The following is a 22,786-nucleotide window of genomic DNA, read 5'->3' as shown; positions in this document are numbered from 1 at the left end:
AGGTAACTTTTTAAACTTGAGCTCTAATCAGTATCACTGTTATATGTAATTAATGTATCTCGTGTACATTTTGCAAAAAGACACAGGAAATGTTCACTTTGTTTATTCTTTCACATTCCATTCAACAATGACGGAAATCACTGATGAAAAGTTAGTGTAAAGTCAGAATAAGCACTTTGCTGACATGAAGCCTAGTGGTAAAGTTTTTTTCTTTTTTGTTTGTTTGTTTGTTTTTTTTAAGTGTACGTGGTGTGATGGAGTAGTAGGTTCAACTCACTCCAGGGCGTGCTGTAAAGTAATTTAGTGGTCTCCAGTGGGAATCTCTATTATTTTAGAAGTTCCTTGGTAATTTCCTTGAAGACATCTAGTTCAGCCTATGTTCTTTGATGGGATCCCCCCCGCCCAAATAAGCTTGAGCTTGCTATCTCTTTGAGAAAACTTTATCATCGTCGGACAACTCTGTATGTTAAGAAAGATAAATACGTTGAATAAGTCTGGAGGAGAGGAAAGATGATTAGCCATGAGTTTTGATGAAGTCAGACCTGGAGGTACAAATTTCTTAATCTATGCTGATTTTTTTAAATTTTAAACTAAATTAGGAACTTATGTCACTTTCTTTGCTACTAAATATCAAGGAACTTTGTTTAATAAGTTTTCTGCCCTCTACTTTTATGAAAATCCCCATTATAGGAAGTTAGAACCATTTGACTCCTCTTCTTCCTGAAACTTGTGCACGATGAAGTAAAAAGTACCGTACACAGCACTTCTTCTCATGCCTCTGTTATCTTGTCTTTGACAACAAGGGGGGTCTTCTAAGGTTAAGATCTTTTTTGAGCTTTAGGTATCTGACTTTCTTCCCTAGTACTGACTCTCACCCTGCCCTGCAGTTTTAGTTATATATGTATGTATTTATTTTTGGCTGCTTTGGTTCTTCGTTGCATGAGCAGGCTTCTCATCACGGTGGCTTCTCTTGTTGTGGAGCACGGGCTCTAGGCACGCGGGCTTCAGTAGTTGTGGCTCGTGGGCTCTAGAGCACAGGCTCAGTAGTTGGGGCGCACGGGCTTAGTTGCTCCGCGGCCTGTGGGATCTTCCCGGACCAGGGCTCGAACCCGTGTCCCCTGCATTGGTAGGCAGATTCTTAACCACTGCACCACCAGGGAAGCCCTGCCCTGCAGTTTTAAATCATCATATTATAAATATCAGAGTACCGGGCTTCGATACTTGCAGAGTATATCTTGCAAAATATGATTGTGTTGTTTTCCTGCTTAAAATCTTTCCATGTCTTCCCACTGTCTTTGAATTAAGTGTAAACATTTAAATTTGGTTTATAAGCACTCCACAATTTGGCTCTTGCTTCTACACACTCGAAAATTTCAACTTCAGGGCCACATTTTCCAGTAAGTTTTCTTTATCCCTAGAGGTCTCCCAGACCTCTGTTGCTATTAGAAGAGGTCTGCTTCCACATAACAACACTGATATTTTGTTGTAATTGCTCATAATTGGATTTGAATTCCTTTAAGTGGATTTGTTTTTTTTTTTTAAGCCTCCTCCAGCACCTGTTGCTTTATACTCTGCCTGTTTAACTCCTTTATGTTACCTTGATGATCCATGGAGGCATTTGAGTTTGCCACTCCTGGCATAGTGCTTTCAAGGCACAGCTGAGTATTCTGGTAGAAGAAGAGAAAGGGATAATGCAGAAAAGGAGATTAGTAGGCGTCGGTTTACAGAAGGCCTTTGATGCTGAGATCCAAGTAGTGTTAGATTTTAATATTGTAGGCAGTCTCACTGATGAATAATTTATCAAGTACCCATTATGCACCAGGCAGTGTTCTAGCTACTGGGAATATAGTAGTGAAAAAAAACAGACAAAATGTCAGCCTTCTTGGAGTCTGTACTAAAGGGGATGGGGAGTGGGAAGAGAAGACATATGGGAAAATATGTAGTATGTTATATTAATAAATGCTATCAAGAGAAATAAATCAGGAATGGGGATGAGTGGGGAGGCAGGGTCATTGGAGTTCAGTTTTATGTAGGATAGTCAGAGAAGACTTCCCTGAAGTCTCTGGGGCTCTGAAAGAATGAGGTAGTGATCCATGCAGTTAATGGGGGAAGTGTGTTGGGTTTTTGGGTGGGGGTTTTTTGTTTTGTTTTTCATTTTAAATTGTATTTTTTATTTTGTTCAGCTTTATTGAGATATAATCAGCATATAACTGTGTAACTTTAAGGTGTACAAAGTGTTGATTTGATAGTCATATCTTGCAGTATGATTACCACCATAGCCTAAGGTTAGCTAACACCTCCATCATATTTCATTTTAAATTTTATTTCATTTTTTATATGAGAAATACATTTTGGTCATCTGAATGACCAAATATATATTTTTTTAATTTTTATTTTTTAATTGAGGTATATATAGCTGTTTTACAGTGTTTCAGGTGTACAGCACAGTGATTCAGTTATACATTTTTTTTTCCAGATTCTTTTCAATCATAGATTATTATGAAATACTGTCCTGTATTATATAGTAGGTCCTTGTTGTTCATCCATTTTATATGTAGTAGTCTGTTAATCCCAAATTCCAACTTTATCCGCCCGCGCCCCCCCTCCCCCCCCCCCCCCCCCGCCCCGGGGGGAAGTGTGTTTTAAGCAGAAGAAACAACAGATGCAAATGTCCCAAGGCAGGAACATGCCTGACATGTAAAGAACAACATGGAGCCGAGTGTGGCTAGAACAGCAGAGGTGGGGGAGTTGTAGGAGGTGAGGCCAGAGAGGCAATAAGCAGCCTGTAAGGATTTTATGGATCATTGTAAAGACCTTAACTTTTACCCTAAGTGAGATGGGAATCCATTGGGGTTTTTTGTTTTTTTTTTTTTTTTTTTTTTTTTTTGGTTTTTTTTGCTGCGGCATGCGGGATCTTAGTTCCTTGACCAGGGATCAAACCTGTGTCCCCTGCATTGGGAGCACGGAGTCTTAACTACTCGACCACCAGGGAAGTCCCCCATTGGAGGGTTTTGAGCAGAAGAATGATATGCTCTGAGTTAACATTTTAAGTTTATTCTGGTTGCTTTGCAGGAAAGGCACTTAGACTATTTCATTAATCCAAATAAAAGATGAGAGAGTCTGGAAGTATGGCAATAGTAGAAGTGGTGAGAAATGATCAGATTTTGAGTATGTTGTGAAGATACAGGCAACAGGATTTTTTAGTAGATGTGTTTCTTTTGAAGCATTACCGAAGTCTGCGTGTGTGAGGGGAGGGTTCATCAGGAACTGACAAGCATCAACTCTTTATAGACCCTCACTCTTATTTGGGCCGCATACCTTACTTTTTAAAAAATAAACTAGGGCAGTATGAATGACATATACCTCTGAAAATCTGGTAAAAGTTATGGACCTTCTCCCCAACAAAACCAAGTACTCCTGATGTCAGTTTATTTGGATTCCACCAAACTTAACCCACAAAGCTTCTAAAGGTCCCTATGGTTTATAGGACCATGTACAGGTTTCAGAAACCTAAAACATATCCAGGAGGGAGGCTAGTACACAGAATGTATACTGTCAAGTTCTTACATTGAACTAAAAATTTGTTTCTAAGCTGTCTATCAGCTAGCACATTGCCAGAAACAGTTATTCACCGAATGTAGTTTGTACGATAGACAAATGCTTCGTTAGCAGATACTTTTTGAGCATCTTCCATATGTCAGATGTTGTTCTAGGTTCTTCAACAAAGCAAAGCCCTGCCCTGAAAGAGCTTACTTTCTAATGGAGACAGACCTCCATCTTGTAAACAAACAGTATTTATACATCTGGTAACTGGTTCTTAGCACCTGTTATATGCCAGACATCATTTTTCATTCTGGAGGCACAGTAATAAACTAGATGATGTCTTTGCCCTCTTGGAGCATTTATTCTGGTGAGATCTGTACAGTATACATATTTTTTAAGAGACCCATGATGCTCAGGTAAAATTCCCAGTACTGTGACCAGAGACAAGTTTTTCCCATGGGTAATCATAGAATATTGTATAATACGGTGGTTCTCAATCTTTAGCACATGTTAGAATCACTTGAAGGCTTTATTAAAACGCAGGTTGCTGGGGCCTGAGAAATTGCATTTTTAACAAGTTCTCAGATGCTGCTGATCTGGGTAACATGCTTTGGGAATCACTAGTATAATATCAGGGACATCTGCAGCAACATCCTTATTGTGTAATTGTAACAGAATTTCTACAGAGTTGTTCGCTCCAGAGCACAATGGAATAATTCTATGGAATGCCCAAAAGATGCTTAAGGCTTACTGTACAACTCTTGTACCTAGAGGAACATTTCCAGCCTGTTCCAAGAAAGGGGTGTTAGAAGGTATCCCTTAAACTCTTCAGTGACAATTTGAGGTTTTAGTTCTTGACACACAGCCTAAGTTCATCTGTTAAACGTTGCTGCTTAAAGGGGTGTTACGTATTCTTGTATTTTTACTTTTAATTTACTTACCCCTTAATACCCCCCCCCACCCCGAGAGACAGCATTGGAATCTTTTTTTTTCTTTTTCTAAATGAAGATAATATATTAAATGTGAAACATTTTTATTTCAGAACTGTTCGCCAGGTGGCACAGGAGCAGTTCTTTTTAATGTGCACCAGATGTTGCATGGGACACAGGCCTTTACTCTTCTTCATTACTCTGCTCTTCACCGTTTTGGGGGTGAGACATTTTTTAATATACTTATCATTGTGATTCATTCTTGTACATGGAACAGTCAAGAATTCATGGTTTTAGCTTGTATTAAAGTTGGAGCAGTCTATATTTATTTTAAAAATATTAGTAATTTCCCATCCTATGTTAGTCTATTAACTCTAGTTAATTCTGGGTTTTTAAAAAGTGGATTCTGAACATGGACATGTAAATTCATATTATTCTACTTTATTGTTTCAGAGCACAGCCAGAGAGAGAGCTAAACATTCAGGCGACTACTTTATTCTTTTAAGGCACCTTCTTAATTATGCTTACAATAGTAATATTAATATACCCAATGCTGAAGTTCTTCTCAATAATGAAATTGATTGGCTTAAAAGAATTAGGGTAAGTTGCATTTAATACTGTGTTTATCGTCAATAAATAAGATATTTTATTAATAGTTTATAGTTTTGAGCATTTTGGTTAAATGAAAAACAACAAAGAGTAATAAAAGGACCAAAGAATATACTCTGTGTTGGTGGATATTACTAACTCATGATTCCCAGAATGAATGCGTAAGTAGTTTTGTCAAATGCCTTGCTTTAAGACTTGAGACACTGATATTCAGCTTCTTCCATTTTCAAATGGGCCCGTTTTGCAAATTTTCATTTTAAAAAGTATTCTTGGATTGTTTTCATCAAAAAATGAGTCTGATAGACTAGCACTTAATTTAACTTTTGATCTTAACACCTGATACTTTTTACTTAGAGTTGTATGAGAATTTATTTCTGAAGAGATTGGTATCTTTTTTTTTTTTTTTTTTTTTTTTTTTTGCGGTTCACGGGCCTCTCACTGTTGTGGCCTCTCCCGTTGTGGAGCACAGGCTCCGGACGCGCAGGCCCAGTGGCCATGGCTCACGGGCCTAGCCGCTCTGCGGCATGTGGGATCTTCCCGGACCGGGGCATGAACCTGTGTCCTCTGCATCAGCAGACGGACTCTCAACCACTGCGCCACCAGGGAAGCCCAGATTGGTATCTTTTAGCCTTCAGATTAGCATTTCTTCTAGTTTGTAAAGCCTACTTCTAGAAAGTTCTGAAGAGAAAAAATCTCTTAGAATGGAAAGGTTTGAAGGAATTGCCTCTGTCTAGCTCAGTCTTGTTCTGACATCTCACCGCCCTTTTGTAAGTTAGGCATTTGATATTTTTCTTTGGCAGGATGATGTTAAAAGAACAGGTGAAACGGGTGTTGAAGAGACAATCTTGGAAGGCCACCTTGGAGTAACAAAAGAGTTACTGGCCTTTCAAACCCCTGAGAAAAAATATCATATTGGTTGTGAAAAAGGAGGTGCTAATCTCATTAAGGTAATTTCTGTCGGCTTGGTCCTAAGCTATGTATCATTAACATTCTACATGTTCATTAGCAAATCTGTCTGGTTAATTTATGGTATCATGTCTTGGGTGTGTTTTCTTGATCATTTCTCTTTTCTACTTTTAAAGAATATAGAGGTAACAGTAACTTTTAAAATATCGTTTCTAAATTTTGTACATGAATAAAATTTCAGTACTGTGTGAAGTAAGCAAGCACTATTTAATTTTTCTGTTTAGAAAATCTGAACTTTTTACTTCATCAGACTATTCAGAATGAGACAGACTTCTATTATGTAAGACTGTGCATATTTACCATGTTTCTTTGAGTTTTTTCACATAACGTGGTAACTCGAGGAAACAAAAAGTATCATTTTAGGACATTTCATTTTTATTCAAGATGAGCTTTGGTATACATGTGATTAAAAGAGTAAATTTACTTAATGTGAATTTTTGTTAAGTGCTACAGTCAACTCATTCTTGATGAGTTTTTAACCTGAGAAATTGGGTTTGTTTGTTAATTGTAGTAAATAGTGTTTTGAAGTGGGATCTTTTTATTAGAAACTCTAAGTTTTCTGAAATGTAATGAAATCTTGAATTCTGACAATTAATTTAACATTATTTCCTTCCAAGAGACATTTCTTTCTTTAAAAAAAAATACATACGCATATAAAACTTTACATGTATTTTTATATAAATATGTATCATTGCTAATACATAATCCGTTTTTCACCTTTGTAGGAATTAATTGATGATTTCATCTTCCCTGCATCCAATGTTTACCTACGGTATATGAGAAATGGAGAACTGCCAGCTGAACAGGCTATTCCAGTCTGTAGTTCACCAGCTACCATTAATGCAGGCTTTGAGTTACTTGTAGCATTAGCTGTTGGCTGTGTGAGGAACCTCAAACAGATAGTAGATTCTTTGACTGAAATGTATTACATTGGCACAGCAATAACTAGTAAGTATTTTAAAATACAAAGTTCTGATGACAGTTCTCTAATGTGTTCAAATTCTGTTTTCCTTTTTTTTTTTTTTTTTTTTTTTTTTGTGGTACCGGTACACGGGCCTCTCACTGTTGTGGCCCTCTCCCGTTGCGGAGCACAGGCTCCGGACGCACAGGCTCAGCGGCCATGGCTCACGGGCCCAGCCGCTCCACGGCATGTGGGATCTTCCCGGACCAGGGCACAAACCTGTGTCCCCTGCATCGGCAGGAGGACTCTCAACCACTGCGCCACCAGGGAAGCCCTGTTTTCCTTCTAGTAAACATCTTCAACTCATGTTTTCCTTTCAGCAACTAGTATAACGTTTAAGACCATTACAAGCAATGAGTCTTAATGTAGAAAAGTTTTCAGATGTTTGTTAAATGTCTTCCTGTAAGTGGTACAAGTATTGAGCAACAAAATAAATTTCATTTCAGTCAAATCTGGACTGAAATCCAAACTCCAGAATAATAAAACAGTCAAAATAAATTTCAGAGTTCAAACTTAAAAATTCAAATTACATGCATTGGAAAACCTTTCAGGCCCTCACTTTAGAAGCTCTTTAATGTTATTTTCATATGAGTTCTAAGAAAATCTGGTTTTAAAGAGAAGAATGTGAGAAGATAATATTTTAGTGCCCTTGGTCCTCAGCTAATGCTCACATGAAGCCCATGAAACAGACTGTAGACTGTAGATCTTACTGATATAGAACCGAAGCTCAAAAGGGATGAGGGCAATATAAAATGACTGAGACAGCAGAAATAAGAAAGCAGACCACAGTGGAGGCTCTTCTGTTTTAGGAGAAAACCATTTATCTACAAAGCTTAAGAATATAATTGATTATGGTAAGTTTTTAAGAACATGTCAAATTGTTTTTTGATATATTTTAGAATATAAGGACTTTTTAACATTTTAGGAGATTCTGATTAAAGTTCTTAAAACGTTAGACAGTTATTCAATCAAGTTTGTATATAGTAGGGTGGGGGGTTTTGTTTGTTTTTAAACAAATCCACAGTTTTATTTATTTAATTTTCATAAGTTTAAACCCTCAAGGGGGTACAGCAGCACACAGATTCTGTGGCCAGTGGCCTTAGCAGGAAGGTTGCTTTGGAATTTGACAGGAACCCAAGCCACTGTTTCCATGAGCACAAGTTACCTTTCCCCAGATTCTTCTGGTTTTGTTCAGTTTGCCACCAGGAGTCACTGTTGTTCTTTGCTTTGTACACATGAGCATATCTCTTGCCCAAGTAGAATTCAGTTTCATCTTGGGCATAAACACCTTCAGTTTTAAGAAGAGGAACCCTCTGGTTTCACAGGACCCTGCTTATAGCCAGCAAAAATAGAGCCTTGGACCACAGCCTTCCAGACCTATTTGCTGTTTTAGAAGTCCTGTTCCCAGTGCTCCTCCACAGGCTCCAAGACGGCAGAAAGAGAAAGGCCGCTTGTTTTTAAGTAGTACATTTGTGTGGTAACAATTTCAACTACCAGAGAAGGATGTATTCTAAAACATTTTTCCTGCCCATTCCATTCCCCTGGTCCCCTTCAATAGCTGTAACCGTCATCTTCAGTTCATGTCTATCCTCCCAGAATCTCTGAGTATGCAAAATCCACATACAAAATCTTTTTTTGTTTGTTTAGTTTTTTAACCACAGATTGGTGTGGAGTGCACAGTGTTCTTCACTTTGTTTTCCCCTTAATATATCTGTGATCATTTCCTATCAACACGTAAATATTTATCTAAATCCGTTTATTAGCTATATACCTTTCTACCTTTCAGTTCAATATACTATATAATTTATTTAATTGGTCTTATACGTGATGATGTTTACATTGTTTCCAGGTTTATACTAGGTAGAGGGATATAGGCAGTGATTTACAGTTCTCACAGAACTCAAATCCACTATCTCGTTTGCTCCTCAAAATAACATGGTGATTATAGGCAAAGCACGTCTTACTACATTTATTAAGAAGGAAACAGAGGCTTGCCTGAAGATGAAAGAGTTGGTAAGCATCAGAACCTGGATGTGAACCCAGGTGATATCTTAGGATTATTTAAAACTTAGTAAGCTATCATATGTTGATATATTTGTATAACATTTCATGCCAGAAGGAGTTTGAAGGCACTTGAAAAAAACATATAAAAGTAGAAGAAGTTACAGTTCATAATGACTAAATTATAATAAAGTTAAAAGTAAAGTTAACATGTAGAAATTAGCCTTGTATCATCTTGTGAGACTGCCATAGAAGCAACATTAGATAAAGCATGGGTTCATAGATGGTGGGGTAAGAATCTATATAGTGGTATGTGTTGCTGTGTATCTTCAATTTGTTGAGGGTGAAATGCATACCTAGAGCACTATTTCAGGTGGCTATAGGAGTAGTGGAATTGTTGGTAATGTTAATTTATCAGCTTAATAAAGTCTAAAGTGGGCAAAATGTTTTTATTTGTGCTGCAAGAATCTTTTGTCTTCTCTCAGCTTGTGAAGCACTTACTGAGTGGGAATATCTGCCACCTGTTGGACCCCGCCCACCAAAAGGATTTGTGGGGCTGAAAAACGCTGGGGCTACTTGTTATATGAATTCTGTGATTCAGCAACTCTACATGATTCCGTCCATTAGGAATGGTATTCTCGCAATTGAAGGCACAGGTAGCGATGTAGATGATGATATGTCTGGGGATGAGAAGCAGGACAACGAGGTAAATTTTATTTAGCATTTTTGTTTTCTGTGTTTGAAGTTCTGATACGAGATACTGTTGTTCTCTCTTAGAAAGCGTTAGACTTTTCACTGGACCTGTTGGCAAATATTTGAAAATAAAGCTAGAATCTCCTGGCACAGACTGCTACCTCGACATAGTGCTCACTACCTAACAGACTTGCAACTACAGTTAATGTTTATGATAGTTTATACGTTTTAACACAACAGTTAATGTACTCACTTTTGGGGGTTTGGTATAATTTAGAGTTTGTATAATGATAAGAATCTTCATTTTTAGTAATAGTCTAAATTATATTTTTACTTTTCTATTTGATATTTTAATTATGTATCTCCATTTATTTATGCCAAGATATGTGCTATGCCAGTTTCATTGTCTGTGTTTACTTTTAGATTACTTTTGCATTTCTCCCAGATCATAACTATTTTTGCTTAGGAAACAAACTTCTACTTGTGACAAAATTTAGGCTCCTACCAAGTATTCAATGCAGAATAAAGCTGTGAAAAAATTAGGTTGTAGTGGTGGATCAGAGTTGACATAACTATGGCATCGTTCTTTAAAGAAGAGACTATGGCCAGACTTAAGCTGTGGTCATGTTTGTGTCCACGCTGTATTTCTTTGTTTTTATTTGACCTTTTCCTACTCATGGTGTTGTGTTGGTGAGAGCTGAAGAGAGAAGCCAGAGCATGCTCTGATTGTAGTAAATATCTTAAATGGTTCTTTTCTCATTCCCTCTCTTCAGTCACCGAACTGTTTGCTCTGGAGCAGATAGACAAGGCTTGCTTCATAGGTGAGGTAGTTTATCACTTACAGGGAGGGCTTCTGAAACATACACTAGACCCCAACTCTTCCCTAGGTCTGCTGAACTGCATCATCCAGGGTTTGGGGTCTGAGCATTTTTACTTTTTTAAGAAGTTTCATAGGCATTGCTCACACCATATACCTGGTTAAGAACCACTGCTCTGGGTGAAAAGTGGAGTTCAGATTCTAGTTCTGTGATTCATCACATCTCTAGGTTGTTGAGTTAAGCACAGTAGAGATAGCTAATTGTACCAGCAGACAAAGTATGATACAGTTCAAATAAGGTATCTCAACTTTGCTCTCATGGTACCCTCTGCTCTGTGTTGTCTCAGCACCCTATTGCACTGTTTTTTGCCTGTGTGCTTTTTTCCTTCCCTAGACTAAGTTTCTCGTGGGCAGGGACTGGACATTGTCTATTTCTACATCCGCGTCCCACACAGAGTTCTGCAGCCACCATTCTCTTTCCATCTCTATAAATTTGACTATTCTAGGTACCTCATATAAGTGGAATCATACCGTATTTGTTTTTTTGTGACTGGCTTGTTTGATTTAACGTAACGACCATTTCATAGCATGTGTCAGAATTTCCTTTCTTTTAAAGGCTGAATAACATTCCTTTGAATGTATATACCACATTTTGTTTATCCATTTATTCATCAGTGGACATTTGGGTTGCTTCCACCTTTTTGTGGGCGGTGGTGCACACGGCGTGGCCTGCGGGATCTTAGTTCCCGACCAGAGATCGAACCCGCTTCCCTTGCACTGGGAGCATGGAGTCTTAACCACTGGACCGCCAGGGAAGTCCCTGATTCCACCTTTTGGTGGAATTCAAAATTGTGAATAATGCTGCTCTGAACATGGGTGTAGAAATATCTCTTCAGGACCTTTCTTGCAGTTCTTTTGGGTGTTTTACCCAGAAGTGAAATTGCTGGATCATTTTATAGTTTTATTTTTAATTTTTTTTAGGTACTGTTTTCTACAGTGGCTGCACCATTTTACATTTCCCACCAACAGTGTGCAAGGGTTCCAATTTCTTTGCACAGAACTTTTTCATTTTCACGAGGTCCAGTATGTCTCTGTTCTTTCGTTGCCTGTGCATTTGGTGTCATATCCGATAAATCATTGTCAAATCCAGTGTCGTGAAGTTTTTGCTCTATGTTTTAGGAGTTTCATAGTTTTAGCTCTTACATTCAAATCTTTGATCTGTATTGAGTAAATTTTTGTGTATAGTGTTAGGGAAAAGTCCAACCTTATTCCTTTGCATATGGATATCTAGTTTTTCCAACTAATCTTAATATGTATATTGTATTGAATGTTTACAAGTCTGAGCACTCTATATACATTGTCTCATATAATTCTCACAACAGCTACATGAAGAATGTGTTAACCCATTTACACATGAGGCACTTAATTGCTCAAAGTTACTTAGCTTATAAGTAGCAAAGCCTGCATTTGTATCCAGTTCAGTCTAAGTTAATCACTCTACTGTATTTTGCTATATTACCTACCTCTACGATACTTAGTGAGGGTTATTCCTTTATGACAACTCTTATGTGAAAGGGGCGGGGATATAAACACTGATACTGTAAACTAAAATTTATAAATTGAAAGTTAAGTGCTTTGGAAATAAATAGAAGTACAGGTGATTTGTTCACTAATCGTATAGCATTTGTCTCAACATATTTTTACTATACTTTGAAGTTAGGTTAGCTCATTAATGATAACTTTTGGTTTCTAGAGCAATGTTGATCCCAGAGATGATGTATTTGGATACCCTCAACAGTTTGAAGAGAAACCAGCATTAAGTAAAACAGAAGATAGGAAAGAGTACAATATTGGTGTTCTAAGACACCTTCAAGTCATCTTTGGTCATTTAGCTGCTTCTCGACTACAGTACTATGTGCCCAGAGGATTTTGGAAACAGTTCAGGTAAACTATGGATGAATAGTAATTGGGATACTGCTTAAACCTTTATGACTATCTCATGACACTAACATTAAACTTATAAAACCTATACTGGAAGGCACTTTTATGTTTAGTATTTAAGCAGTAGTAATAATCAAACTTTACTTCATAGTTAGGTTTGTTTTCTCATTGTCCCCAAAGGAGGTAGAAAGTGTCATAGTAAGAGGCAGCATTCTTTAGTCTCTTCGGATGTTAATAATTTTTTATTTTGAAAGCTTCTAATATTTACATAAGTAGGGAGAAGAGTATAAACTCTTATGTATTCATCACTCAACTTCAACAGTTGTCAACTCATGGCCAATCTTATTTAATCTACACTGCCATCTACTTTTTAGATTGTTTTGAAGCAAATACATAATTTCATCCATAAATGTGTCAGTGTGTATCTCTAACGTCTTTTTTATAACATGACCATGATACTATTACCATGTCTTATAAAAATTCCTTAATATCCTTGTCAATGTCTGATTTTACCCAATTACCTCATAACTTTTTTACTATAAATTTTTTGAAATCATGATCCAAGTGAAGTCCGTATGCTGCAGATGTTGACATGACTCTTTAGTCTCTTCTAATCTTTTTTCACCCTTGTAGTTATTTATTGGGGAGAATAAAAAAGGTAGTTAGCTCTGTAAATTTTCCCATCTGGATTTTATTGATGGGATCCTTGTGGTGGTTTCTGTTTTCCTCAGTCCCCTGTATGTCATATAAATAGGTAGTGAGATCTAGAGGCTTGATCAAATTCAGGTGTGATTTTTCTTTTTTTTGGAGCAGATAGACAAGGCTTGCTTCATAGGTGATAACGATGACCTCAGTGAGAAGTACATAATGTCTGTCTGTCTCTGTCTTATAACAGCCATTGATCATCATTGCCTAAATGCAGCATTTCATGAGGATTACAAAATGGCAACATTCTAATTTTATCATTCTTCCATTTTTTAGCTAGAGGAGATCTATAAAGGAAAACTTCCCCATAGCAACTCTTTGGCTATTCTAATGTACAATTTTATAGGAAAGGTGCGATAAATACATTGGGTTTTGTTGTTGTTAATTTTTTAAAAATCTTCGATTATGTCTTGATCTTATTTCTCTGGCTTCATTTATTTCATTTGTTTTTTTTTTATCATCACCTATCATGTCGTGCACTGTGCTAAAATACTGTAGCACAACCACATATATGTACTGTGTATGAGAATGCTATAATCCTTCATAGCATTGGGTTTTTTAAATACTACTACTTTTTTTTTTTTTTTTTTTCCTGTTTTTTGGCCACACTGCACGCTTGTGGGATCTTAGTTCCCCAACCAGGGATTGAACCTGAGCCCTTTGCAGTGAAAGCACAGAGTCCTAACCACTGGACCACCAAGAGATTCCCTTAAATAATACTCCTTAGAATCCCTTCAAGGTATCTCCCAGACAGCTGAGAGCAGGGGAAGCAAAGGGTCACCTGACACTGCCGCTCTTGTCCACCTTCCCTGCTTCAATCAGAGCAGCTCCCCTTTTGCCTACAAGGATACTACTTAGATTTCTTTTGAAACCACTGCTTTATAATACAATGACTCACCGTATAAATTCCTCTAACTAGGCCCCCTACTTAATCCATACTTATTGGCTTGCATGCACCACCCTCCTTCCCAGTTCTGCTTTTGCTCTTTTGGTCCCATCACCTCTCAGCACCTCTCATCTTCCTTTCTGACTATTCCCGTTCTCATTCTTTCTCTAGCTTGTCTCGTCTCTGCCATAAGGCTTTTAGCATTTCTGTTCTTCCTCTTCCAGATTACTCTCAAGCTTTTTGAGCTTTTGTCTTAAAATTTGTCATTCAGTTATAGTTATTGCTTATCTTATAATGCCCTTGCATTTTTGACTTCTCAATTAATTACTCCCTATGCTAGTGGAGCTCGCAGTTTGTCTAGACTAGCACTTTTGGATTATCCACACTTTAGACACATAATATACTCTATACATAGTATACTCTAGATATATATGTGGGTTAGTTAACCACATTTCCCACCCCCGATTTTTTATATTGAAGAATTTCAAACCAACAGAAAAGGTAAAGTAGTATAATAATCACCTTTATGATATATACTCTTTACCCAGATTTACCAATTGTTAACATTTTGCCATATTTGCTTATATGTATACTTGGGTTTTGGTTTTTGTTTGTTTTTTCTAAACGAGTTGATAGTTGCAAATATGACACTTTAACTCCCCTGCATGCTTCAAAATGTATCCTCTAAGAATAAGGACATTTTCCTATGTAATGTTTAATACAGTTATCACATGCATGAAATTTAATATTTAGTAACGCCTGATATTCAGCAATATGTATTTCCATTTCCCCAAAATATTCTTTCTTTTTTTTTTTTTTTCCAATTCCAGACTGGTATCCTAGAAGGAATCACAAGAATTTGGTTGTTACCTCTTTAGTCTTCTCTAAAATAATCTCCCTAACTTGTCATGACCTTTATGGTACTTCCTTGATTTGTATGATTATTTCCCCATGATTAGATTCAGGTTAAACTTTTTGGCAAGAAAACTACATAGGTGATGTTATTATATGCTTCTCATTGCATTCAGAGGCACATGGTATCAGTTTATCTGATTATTGGTGATGTTAGCTTTGATCCCTTGGTGTCTTAACAAATCTCTCCATTGTAAAATAGCTTTTAACAAGTGATATATTTGATTTCTAACTTGCTATATGCAAATTTAACAGCTGAAATATAATTAGGGTGAGATTATTTGCTACATAGTAAAAGTGTTACGAAGGAATTTATTAAAAGACAGTTCCTCTTGCATACTTAAAATAAATTTGTCGTCTCTGTTGCTTGAATGAATTCACTTATATTCTCAATGTATATTACGCTATAAATACAAAATTAGATGTCATAGTTTCCAGCAGTGCCTAGGTTTTATTAGTATCACTTCTCATTTTATCATTCACATAATTGATATTTTCTTTTCTCAGGATTGATTTACCTAATTTAAATCCTCAGATTATTCAAAAGAGATGAACTGTAAAACAAGTCAAACCTTTCTCTTTTCGATCGGAAAAGTCAATTTAATTAAGAGTAAATATTATCTTTGCACTGTATCTGTAACCCAAAATTTAAGCAAAATGAAAGAAATGAAGTAGTAATTATCTGCGTAAGAGTGAGATCAGCCACCCAATTTTAACAGCGTCTTCAGTTGGATTCAAAATGCATGCTTATACTATATTACCTACAGAAACCATCCTTCCTGGAGCTTTACTGTGCATCCAGCCACACCAGTAGTTTCATGGTATTTCTTCCCCACTGAAGTACCACTTTTACTATGAATCTCACTTTCTTCCCCACAGCAATCGATACATAAATGGCATTTGTTTTTTTCTACTTCCTGTAGTTGAGGAATAAAATCTCAGTTTTTGTGGTGTCATTTGTGGTTGTATTGCTTTTTTCCTGAAAAATATATTGTATATATTGTTTTGGGAGTGTCGCACATTACATATTTTACTCCATTCATTTCTTAGGCTTTGGGGTGAGCCTGTTAATCTTCGTGAACAACATGATGCTTTAGAATTTTTTAATTCATTGGTGGATAGTTTAGATGAAGCTTTGAAAGCCTTAGGACACCCAGCTATGCTAAGTAAAGTTTTAGGAGGTTCCTTTGCTGATCAGAAGATTTGCCAAGGCTGCCCACATAGGTAAGTGCTAATTTCATACTTAAAGTGTATGTTGTACTGTTTATTTTTACTATTAGTTATGTACAAAAGTGAAGTACGCTACCGATTACTAAATACCTGAGGCTGGATGAATTACATATTGCGCATACCTTACTGCTGTGGGGGGGTTTTGTTTGTTTTCTCATTTTATTACAGTGAAGTTTAAGAGTACAGAAAAGTCTCATGAACTTTATGGGTCTGTTTGTTTTTGTCAAATAATATTTGGTTCCTTTAACTACACCTAAGCTCTTACTATTTCATACTCTTACATGTTCTTATGTATGATCATGCCTAAGAAAATAAAATGGCATTTTGCATAGCTACAGGTATTACTTATGAATTTGCCCTTTATCTTAGAATTAAAATAGTTACAATATTGTAAATATGTTAAGTTTAGAAGATAACAGGCATGGAGCACTATTTCCTATACAAATGAAATGCTGACTTTTTGAAAATAGCATTGATTACTGTCATTGTCTTTAAGGTATGTTTCCCACACAAAATCTTTATAGCAAAATTGACTAAACAAATCGGGTTTCGGTTTTTTTTTGGTTTTTGGTTTTCTTAAAGGGGAAGTTGATTAAAGGCTCTTATTGAAAATAGTTAAATAACTATTAAAGTTCATTACTGATAGATACACGTTTATGCCTATTGTATGGAAGTTTTACTTTGGAACTTCTCTTGTATGTTGTCAATTAATGTTGGTTTGAAATCCCTTCTCACCAGACAATCACAGTAGGATAGTATCTTCTGCAAGTCTAAACAGCATTATATACAGTCATAGGTTGTGTGTGTATGTGCTTTATTTTTGAACACAGGGAAAATGATTGAGGGAGTGCTAATACTATATGTAAATGCTAAACTACTCTTTCTGGATAAGGCCATAAAATTGTTTGCATAGACTGGGCAACTTTTTTTTTTTAATGTCTTTATTGGAGTGTAATTGCTTTACAATGGTGTGTTAGTTTCTGCTGTATAACAAAGTAAATCAGCTATACGTATACATATATCCCCATATCCCCTCCCTCTTGCGTCTCCCTCCCACCTTCCCTATCCCACCCCCCTAGGTGGTCACAAAGCACGGAGCTGATCTCCCTGTGCTATGCGGCTGCTTCCCACTAGCTATCTGTTTTACATTTGGTAGTGTATATATGTCCATGCCACTCTCACTTCGTCCCAGCTTACCCTTCCGCCTCCCCGTGTCCTCAAGTCCATTCTCTAGTAGGTCTGTGTCTTTATTCCTGTCTTGAGACTGGGCAACTTTTGATCCTTTTGAAAGACCTTGTGCATTAGGTGGACAATAAAATTGTTATTTTCACCTCCTGTTTTTAATTACTGATAAAAATTAAATTTTCTGGTCATCTGTTCTGGTCAGTTTTTCTTGGTTTGTTTTAGACAGTTTTCAAAATTATTTGGAAATTATTGATTTCCTTTGCCAAGTGAAAATGTCCAGAGAGCATGATCTTAAGTAAAATCCCTAAAGTTCAAATACCTATTCCACAACTAAATTAGTCTTGTTATATGCTGGAAGGTTACATAAAGGGTCCTGAGACAATCTGTTTTAGGGTATTTACTTATCAAGAGCAGGGGTTAACAAACTATGGACCATAGGTCAAATCCAGCCCTGCATCTGTTTTTGTAAAGTTTTATTGGAACATACCCACTCCTTTACTTACTGTCTGACCGCTTTCACTATAACAGCAGGGTTGAGTAGTTGCCATAGGGACCTCATGGCCCCAAAAAGCCTGTAATATTTACTATCTGGCCTTTTACGGAAAAACTTTGCTGACTTCTCAGCTTCAAATGTCCTAGTTTTTAACTGGAATCATAAAATCTAATTTCTCTTTTCTCTTCTATGGGCTGTTCGCCCGTTATAGTAACAGTTTGCTTAATACTTCATATTCCATTCATGTCACTTATAAATGCCTTTATTTGTGTACCTTTTTCCCCTAACTAAATTGAAAAGCCCTAAATATGAGGAACTGTCTTAAACATTGACTATGCCACAGGGCTTTAAACATGGTAGGCACTCAGTGTATTTGTTGAGTGAGTGAATTTAATGGTTGAGAATGAATTCCTCACATCCCATGTTCTAAATGCATGAATATGTCTCACCAGAAATCTGAAAATTCCTTTGGTAGAAAATTGCCACAAGGTGGGATTGTGGCTCCTATTCAGATTGCTTATCTCGTATTCATTTGTGTGTTTAAACTTGTGCTTTAGTAAGGTTTCCATTACAGAAGAGGAGAAACATTTAAAAATTCAGCTCATTAATAGATCTAAACAGATGATGGTGGAAGCAGCATGGTAGACTATAAAGAGATTGAGCTGTGAAACCAGACAGACCTAGCTTGAAAACACCATTTCACCTAGTAATCTTGACCAAATTCACATTCTGAATCCCACTTCCCTCATTTCTGATGTGGAGATGGTGATAGAGAAATATTTGTCATGAAGACAAAGCACCTGTTGTATGTAGTGTGTAAACAACCTAATGTATGCCCAGCAGAGGATAAGTGACCCATAAATGGTAACTCATTTATTTATTGGTAACATTTTATGACTTAATGGGTTTTGTGTTATGTTATAAAAATTGCAAAAGTAGTTTTCATTGAGTCCATAACTAAATAAGATGTTTAGAAAACGAAGGAATAAATTCTCTGATCATTTCTTAAATAATATCTTTAGATACGAGTGTGAAGAATCTTTTACGACTTTGAATGTAGACATTAGAAATCACCAAAATCTTCTTGATTCTTTGGAACAATATGTCAAAGGAGATTTATTAGAAGGTGCAAATGCTTATCATTGTGAAAAATGCAATAAAAAGGTATGAATTGCCCAGTTCTGTTTAAAATAATTATGATTACATTTAATGGGTTTGGAAGAATGGTTGTTTTTGTTTGTTCTCAAAATTCACCCTCTTTATTCCCTACCCTGCTTTGTTATAGTGGTAACAGAGAGGTAGTTAAGATAACTGACTTAAAGGTCTGTCAGGTAAAGATGATTGAGAGAAAGGTCTGTCAGGTAAAGGCAATTGAGAGAAAATAGTGCCAGAAGGGCTAGGGAAAACAGGTAAAGATAAGAGTGAATCACTTCAGAGGTCATAGTAGCTTAATATCAGTCTCTTGTCTGAGTTACACAGGCACTTTTCATCCATATTCAACCAACCTGCCCTTGAACTCCTCGAAGCTACAGAGCTCATAGAGGAAAACACTTCTCTCATGTCCAGAGTTGCTACCCAAGACCAAGAAGTTTGCTGAAGCCAAACCGTTAATTACTTTAGCCACAAAAGATTTCTTCTACCACCTGTGTTTTTTAAACCACTTGGATCAGATTTTTAGACTTACTCGATTGGTTTTTGCCTGTGGGCATTTAACAGGTTCTTTAGGAGAGACAATTTACGCATACATGTGGTAAATAATGTGTATCTTTCTGGGCTCCCAAGCCCTCTCACCTGTAAGTCACCTGTATTGTTTTGACGTTACATACCACTTAGAGAGGTATTAAAATCTAGAGGTTGAGATCATGAGCTGTAAAGCCATACTCCCTGCCGCTCACAGCTCTAAGACTTGAGGCAAGTTATCTCTTACTCCTAATTCTCATCCTTAAGTTTCAGGGTTGGGAGCGTTGGGAGGATTAAACATGTTACTACTTGGACAGCACTTAGCATCATATAACTTGGTACCTAATTGCCCAATAAATATTAGCTGCTACTATTATATTTCTGTAGTTTGCTCACAGCAAACTTCATTAAAATAACAGTAAATATCAAACAAGTAATAATGGTTAGATAGCACTTCCAATATAGAAATCAGACAGCGAATAATGTCTGTATCACTAATTTTTGCAAGTTGTAGCAAAAGGCATCAGCTACTTCGTATTAGTTTTAGTGAACATTTTAAAAATATCAACTGACAGAAATGCTCTGATTATGTTCATTATCATGTATTTGTTTATACTTAAAATTTCAGATTAATCCTGAGAATTTAATAGTAGAGTTTTAAATTTTGTGGGGTTTTTGCAGTGGATTATAAGAGAACATCTAGTAATTTGCTCTGTTCATTTTAGGTTGATACTGTAAAGCGCTTGCTTATTAAAAAATTACCTCCTGTTCTCGCTATCCAACTAAAACGATTCGACTATGACTGGGAAAGAGAATGTGCAATCAAGTTTAATGATTATTTTGAATTTCCTCGCGAACTGGACATGGAACCTTACACAGTTGCCGGTGTTGCAAAGCTGGAAGGAGATAACGTAAACCCAGAGAGTCAGTTGATACAACAGAATGAGCAGTCTGACAGTGAGCCAGCAGGAAGCACGAAATACAGACTTGTGGGGGTGCTTGTACACAGTGGTCAGGCGAGCGGGGGACATTACTACTCTTACATCATTCAAAGGAACGGAGGAGATGGCGAGAGAAATCGCTGGTATAAATTTGATGATGGAGATGTAACTGAATGTAAAATGGATGACGATGAAGAAATGAAAAACCAGTGTTTTGGTGGAGAGTACATGGGAGAAGTATTTGATCACATGATGAAGCGCATGTCATACAGGCGCCAGAAAAGGTGGTGGAATGCTTATATACTTTTTTATGAACGATTGGACACAATAGACCAAGGTGATGAGTTGATAAGGTATATATCAGAGCTTGCTATCACCACAAGACCGCATCAGATTATTATGCCATCAGCCATTGAGAGAAGTGTGCGGAAACAGAATGTGCAGTTCATGCATAACCGAATGCAGTACAGTATGGAATATTTTCAGTTTATGAAAAAACTGCTTACATGTAATGGTGTTTACTTAAATCCTCCTCCAGGTAAGTATCAAGAATTTAGCTTCTTAGTAAGAAAGCATACCTCTTCTTTTACTTGCAGGGTTTCTTAGCAGGCATCAACATGTTTGTTTTCTTTCTTTTTGGTTGTTCTAAAGTCATGTTTCAGATGACTGTTACCTTTGAGTGGTATATATTGTCTTGCCATTTAGAGACAGAGGAGCTTTTGTTTGCTACAACAGTTTGGTTTTTTTACTCAAGCATTAGTTGAAGGGTGCTTTACTGAACTACTAAGAATTATTTCATAAGTAGCCCAGGGGTTTTAACATAGTACTTGGAAAATTGTTGATAATGCAGATTTGTTTTTTGAAAATGAAAATGGGGTTTGAGCACAGAAATTTGTTTGACTATTTTTTAATCTACATTTTATTTTTAGGGCAAGATCACCTGTTGCCTGAAGCAGAAGAAATCACTATGATTAGTATTCAGCTTGCTGCTAGGTTCCTCTTTACCACAGGATTTCACACCAAGAAAGTAGTCCGTGGCTCTGCCAGTGATTGGTATCATTGCTTTGAATTTTCATTCCTATTATTACTGGCATTTAGTTTGGTTCTTTAATATACTGCTTTATTTTTTCCAAGCCATGATACTTTCATTTCAGATTTGGAATGCAGAATTTAAAAAATCTTGGTAGCGATAGTGAGAGAAATCATATTTAAATAATTACTGCGTGGTGGGATGAATTGGGAGATTGGGATTGACATATATACATTAATATGTATAAAATAGATAACTAATAAGAACCTGTATAAAAAATAAATTTTAAAAAATACTGAGATTAAATACCACCTTTTATTATTCAGAAGTTGGCTTCTGCTTCTGTTACCTTGTGTCATATTTTTGACATCTCTGTACAAAACATTACAGGGTGATACTTAAAAGTCTAAGCTATCTAATCACAAAAATATTAACATTTTAGCTTCCCTAGATTAAATTCAGCCATAGATTAAAAAGGTAGAAACTTAAAATGAGTTTAAGTTTCTAATTGTATAAATTTAGAGGCCATTATAATACCTCGATTTAACAATATTTACTTACTATTCTAGTAGTAAGATGTTAAGGGAATGGGGATTATTGTTTTGTCATTGAACCTAGGAAGAGTTTGGTCATGGATTTGTAGAGGACTGTATAAGTTTTCGTCTATTTATTTTGTCACTCTGTGAGAATAGACCAAGTCATAGTATTTATCTTTTTAATATTAGTACTAGAAGCTACCATTGCTGGTTCTCTCCCTCCAGTAGTAAAAGTTCTTTGATTTTTTTTTTTTGGTTTGGTTCCTAGAGACCCATCCCTATACTATAGGAAACATGTTACTGAATCGATATTCATAGATTTTTGTTTGGTTTTGTCTTAGGTATGATGCATTATGTATTCTCCTTCGTCACAGCAAGAATGTACGTTTTTGGTTTGCTCACAATGTCCTTTTTAATGTTTCAAATCGCTTCTCTGAATACCTTCTGGAGTGCCCTAGTGCAGAAGTGAGAGGTGCATTTGCAAAACTTATAGTTTTTATTGCACATTTTTCCTTGCAAGATGGGCCATGTCCTTCACCTTTTGCATCTCCAGGACCTTCTAGTCAGGTAATTGCCCAGTTAACAGAAATAAGTTCTGTTTCCTGGAAGTTGAAGTCACAAATATATGTGCATCTGTTTGATATATTTACCTAACAAACGTGCATGAGCACGTAATAACCAGATAGTCCGATAACTCAAATGTTTATATGAGTTCCATTAAAAGTACT

At 36.5% G+C, this 22,786-nt stretch overlaps 1 protein-coding gene and 1 pseudogene across 3 annotated transcripts in view; one reads left to right on the top strand and one right to left on the bottom strand.

Moving 5' to 3' along the window:
- The window catches only part of USP9X (ubiquitin specific peptidase 9 X-linked), a 126,552-nt gene that overhangs the window by 89,006 nt on the left and 14,760 nt on the right, over nucleotides 1-22,786 (top strand). For 2 of the 3 annotated variants that reach the window (XM_060002791.1, XM_060002790.1), the window contains exons 27-37: nucleotides 4,586-4,694; nucleotides 4,926-5,072; nucleotides 5,882-6,028; nucleotides 6,773-6,995; nucleotides 9,495-9,715; nucleotides 12,273-12,463; nucleotides 16,014-16,187; nucleotides 18,894-19,035; nucleotides 20,277-21,030; nucleotides 21,422-21,545; nucleotides 22,400-22,625. In XM_060002791.1, the coding sequence (XP_059858774.1) occupies nucleotides 4,586-4,694; nucleotides 4,926-5,072; nucleotides 5,882-6,028; nucleotides 6,773-6,995; nucleotides 9,495-9,715; nucleotides 12,273-12,463; nucleotides 16,014-16,187; nucleotides 18,894-19,035; nucleotides 20,277-21,030; nucleotides 21,422-21,545; nucleotides 22,400-22,625 (2,458 nt within the window). The remainder of the gene's footprint in view (nucleotides 1-4,585; nucleotides 4,695-4,925; nucleotides 5,073-5,881; nucleotides 6,029-6,772; nucleotides 6,996-9,494; nucleotides 9,716-12,272; nucleotides 12,464-16,013; nucleotides 16,188-18,893; nucleotides 19,036-20,276; nucleotides 21,031-21,421; nucleotides 21,546-22,399; nucleotides 22,626-22,786) is intronic. The other variant, XM_060002792.1, reaches the window with a different exon arrangement.
- On the bottom strand, nucleotides 7,103-8,465 carry LOC132418685 (large ribosomal subunit protein eL33 pseudogene; annotated as a pseudogene).

This window comes from Delphinus delphis, chromosome X, assembly GCF_949987515.2.
Source record: "Delphinus delphis chromosome X, mDelDel1.2, whole genome shotgun sequence".
NCBI classification, from domain to species: domain Eukaryota; kingdom Metazoa; phylum Chordata; class Mammalia; order Artiodactyla; family Delphinidae; genus Delphinus; species Delphinus delphis.
The sequence above is the reverse complement of the archived record's forward strand: the minus strand, read 5'-3'. Positions and strand labels throughout refer to the sequence as shown.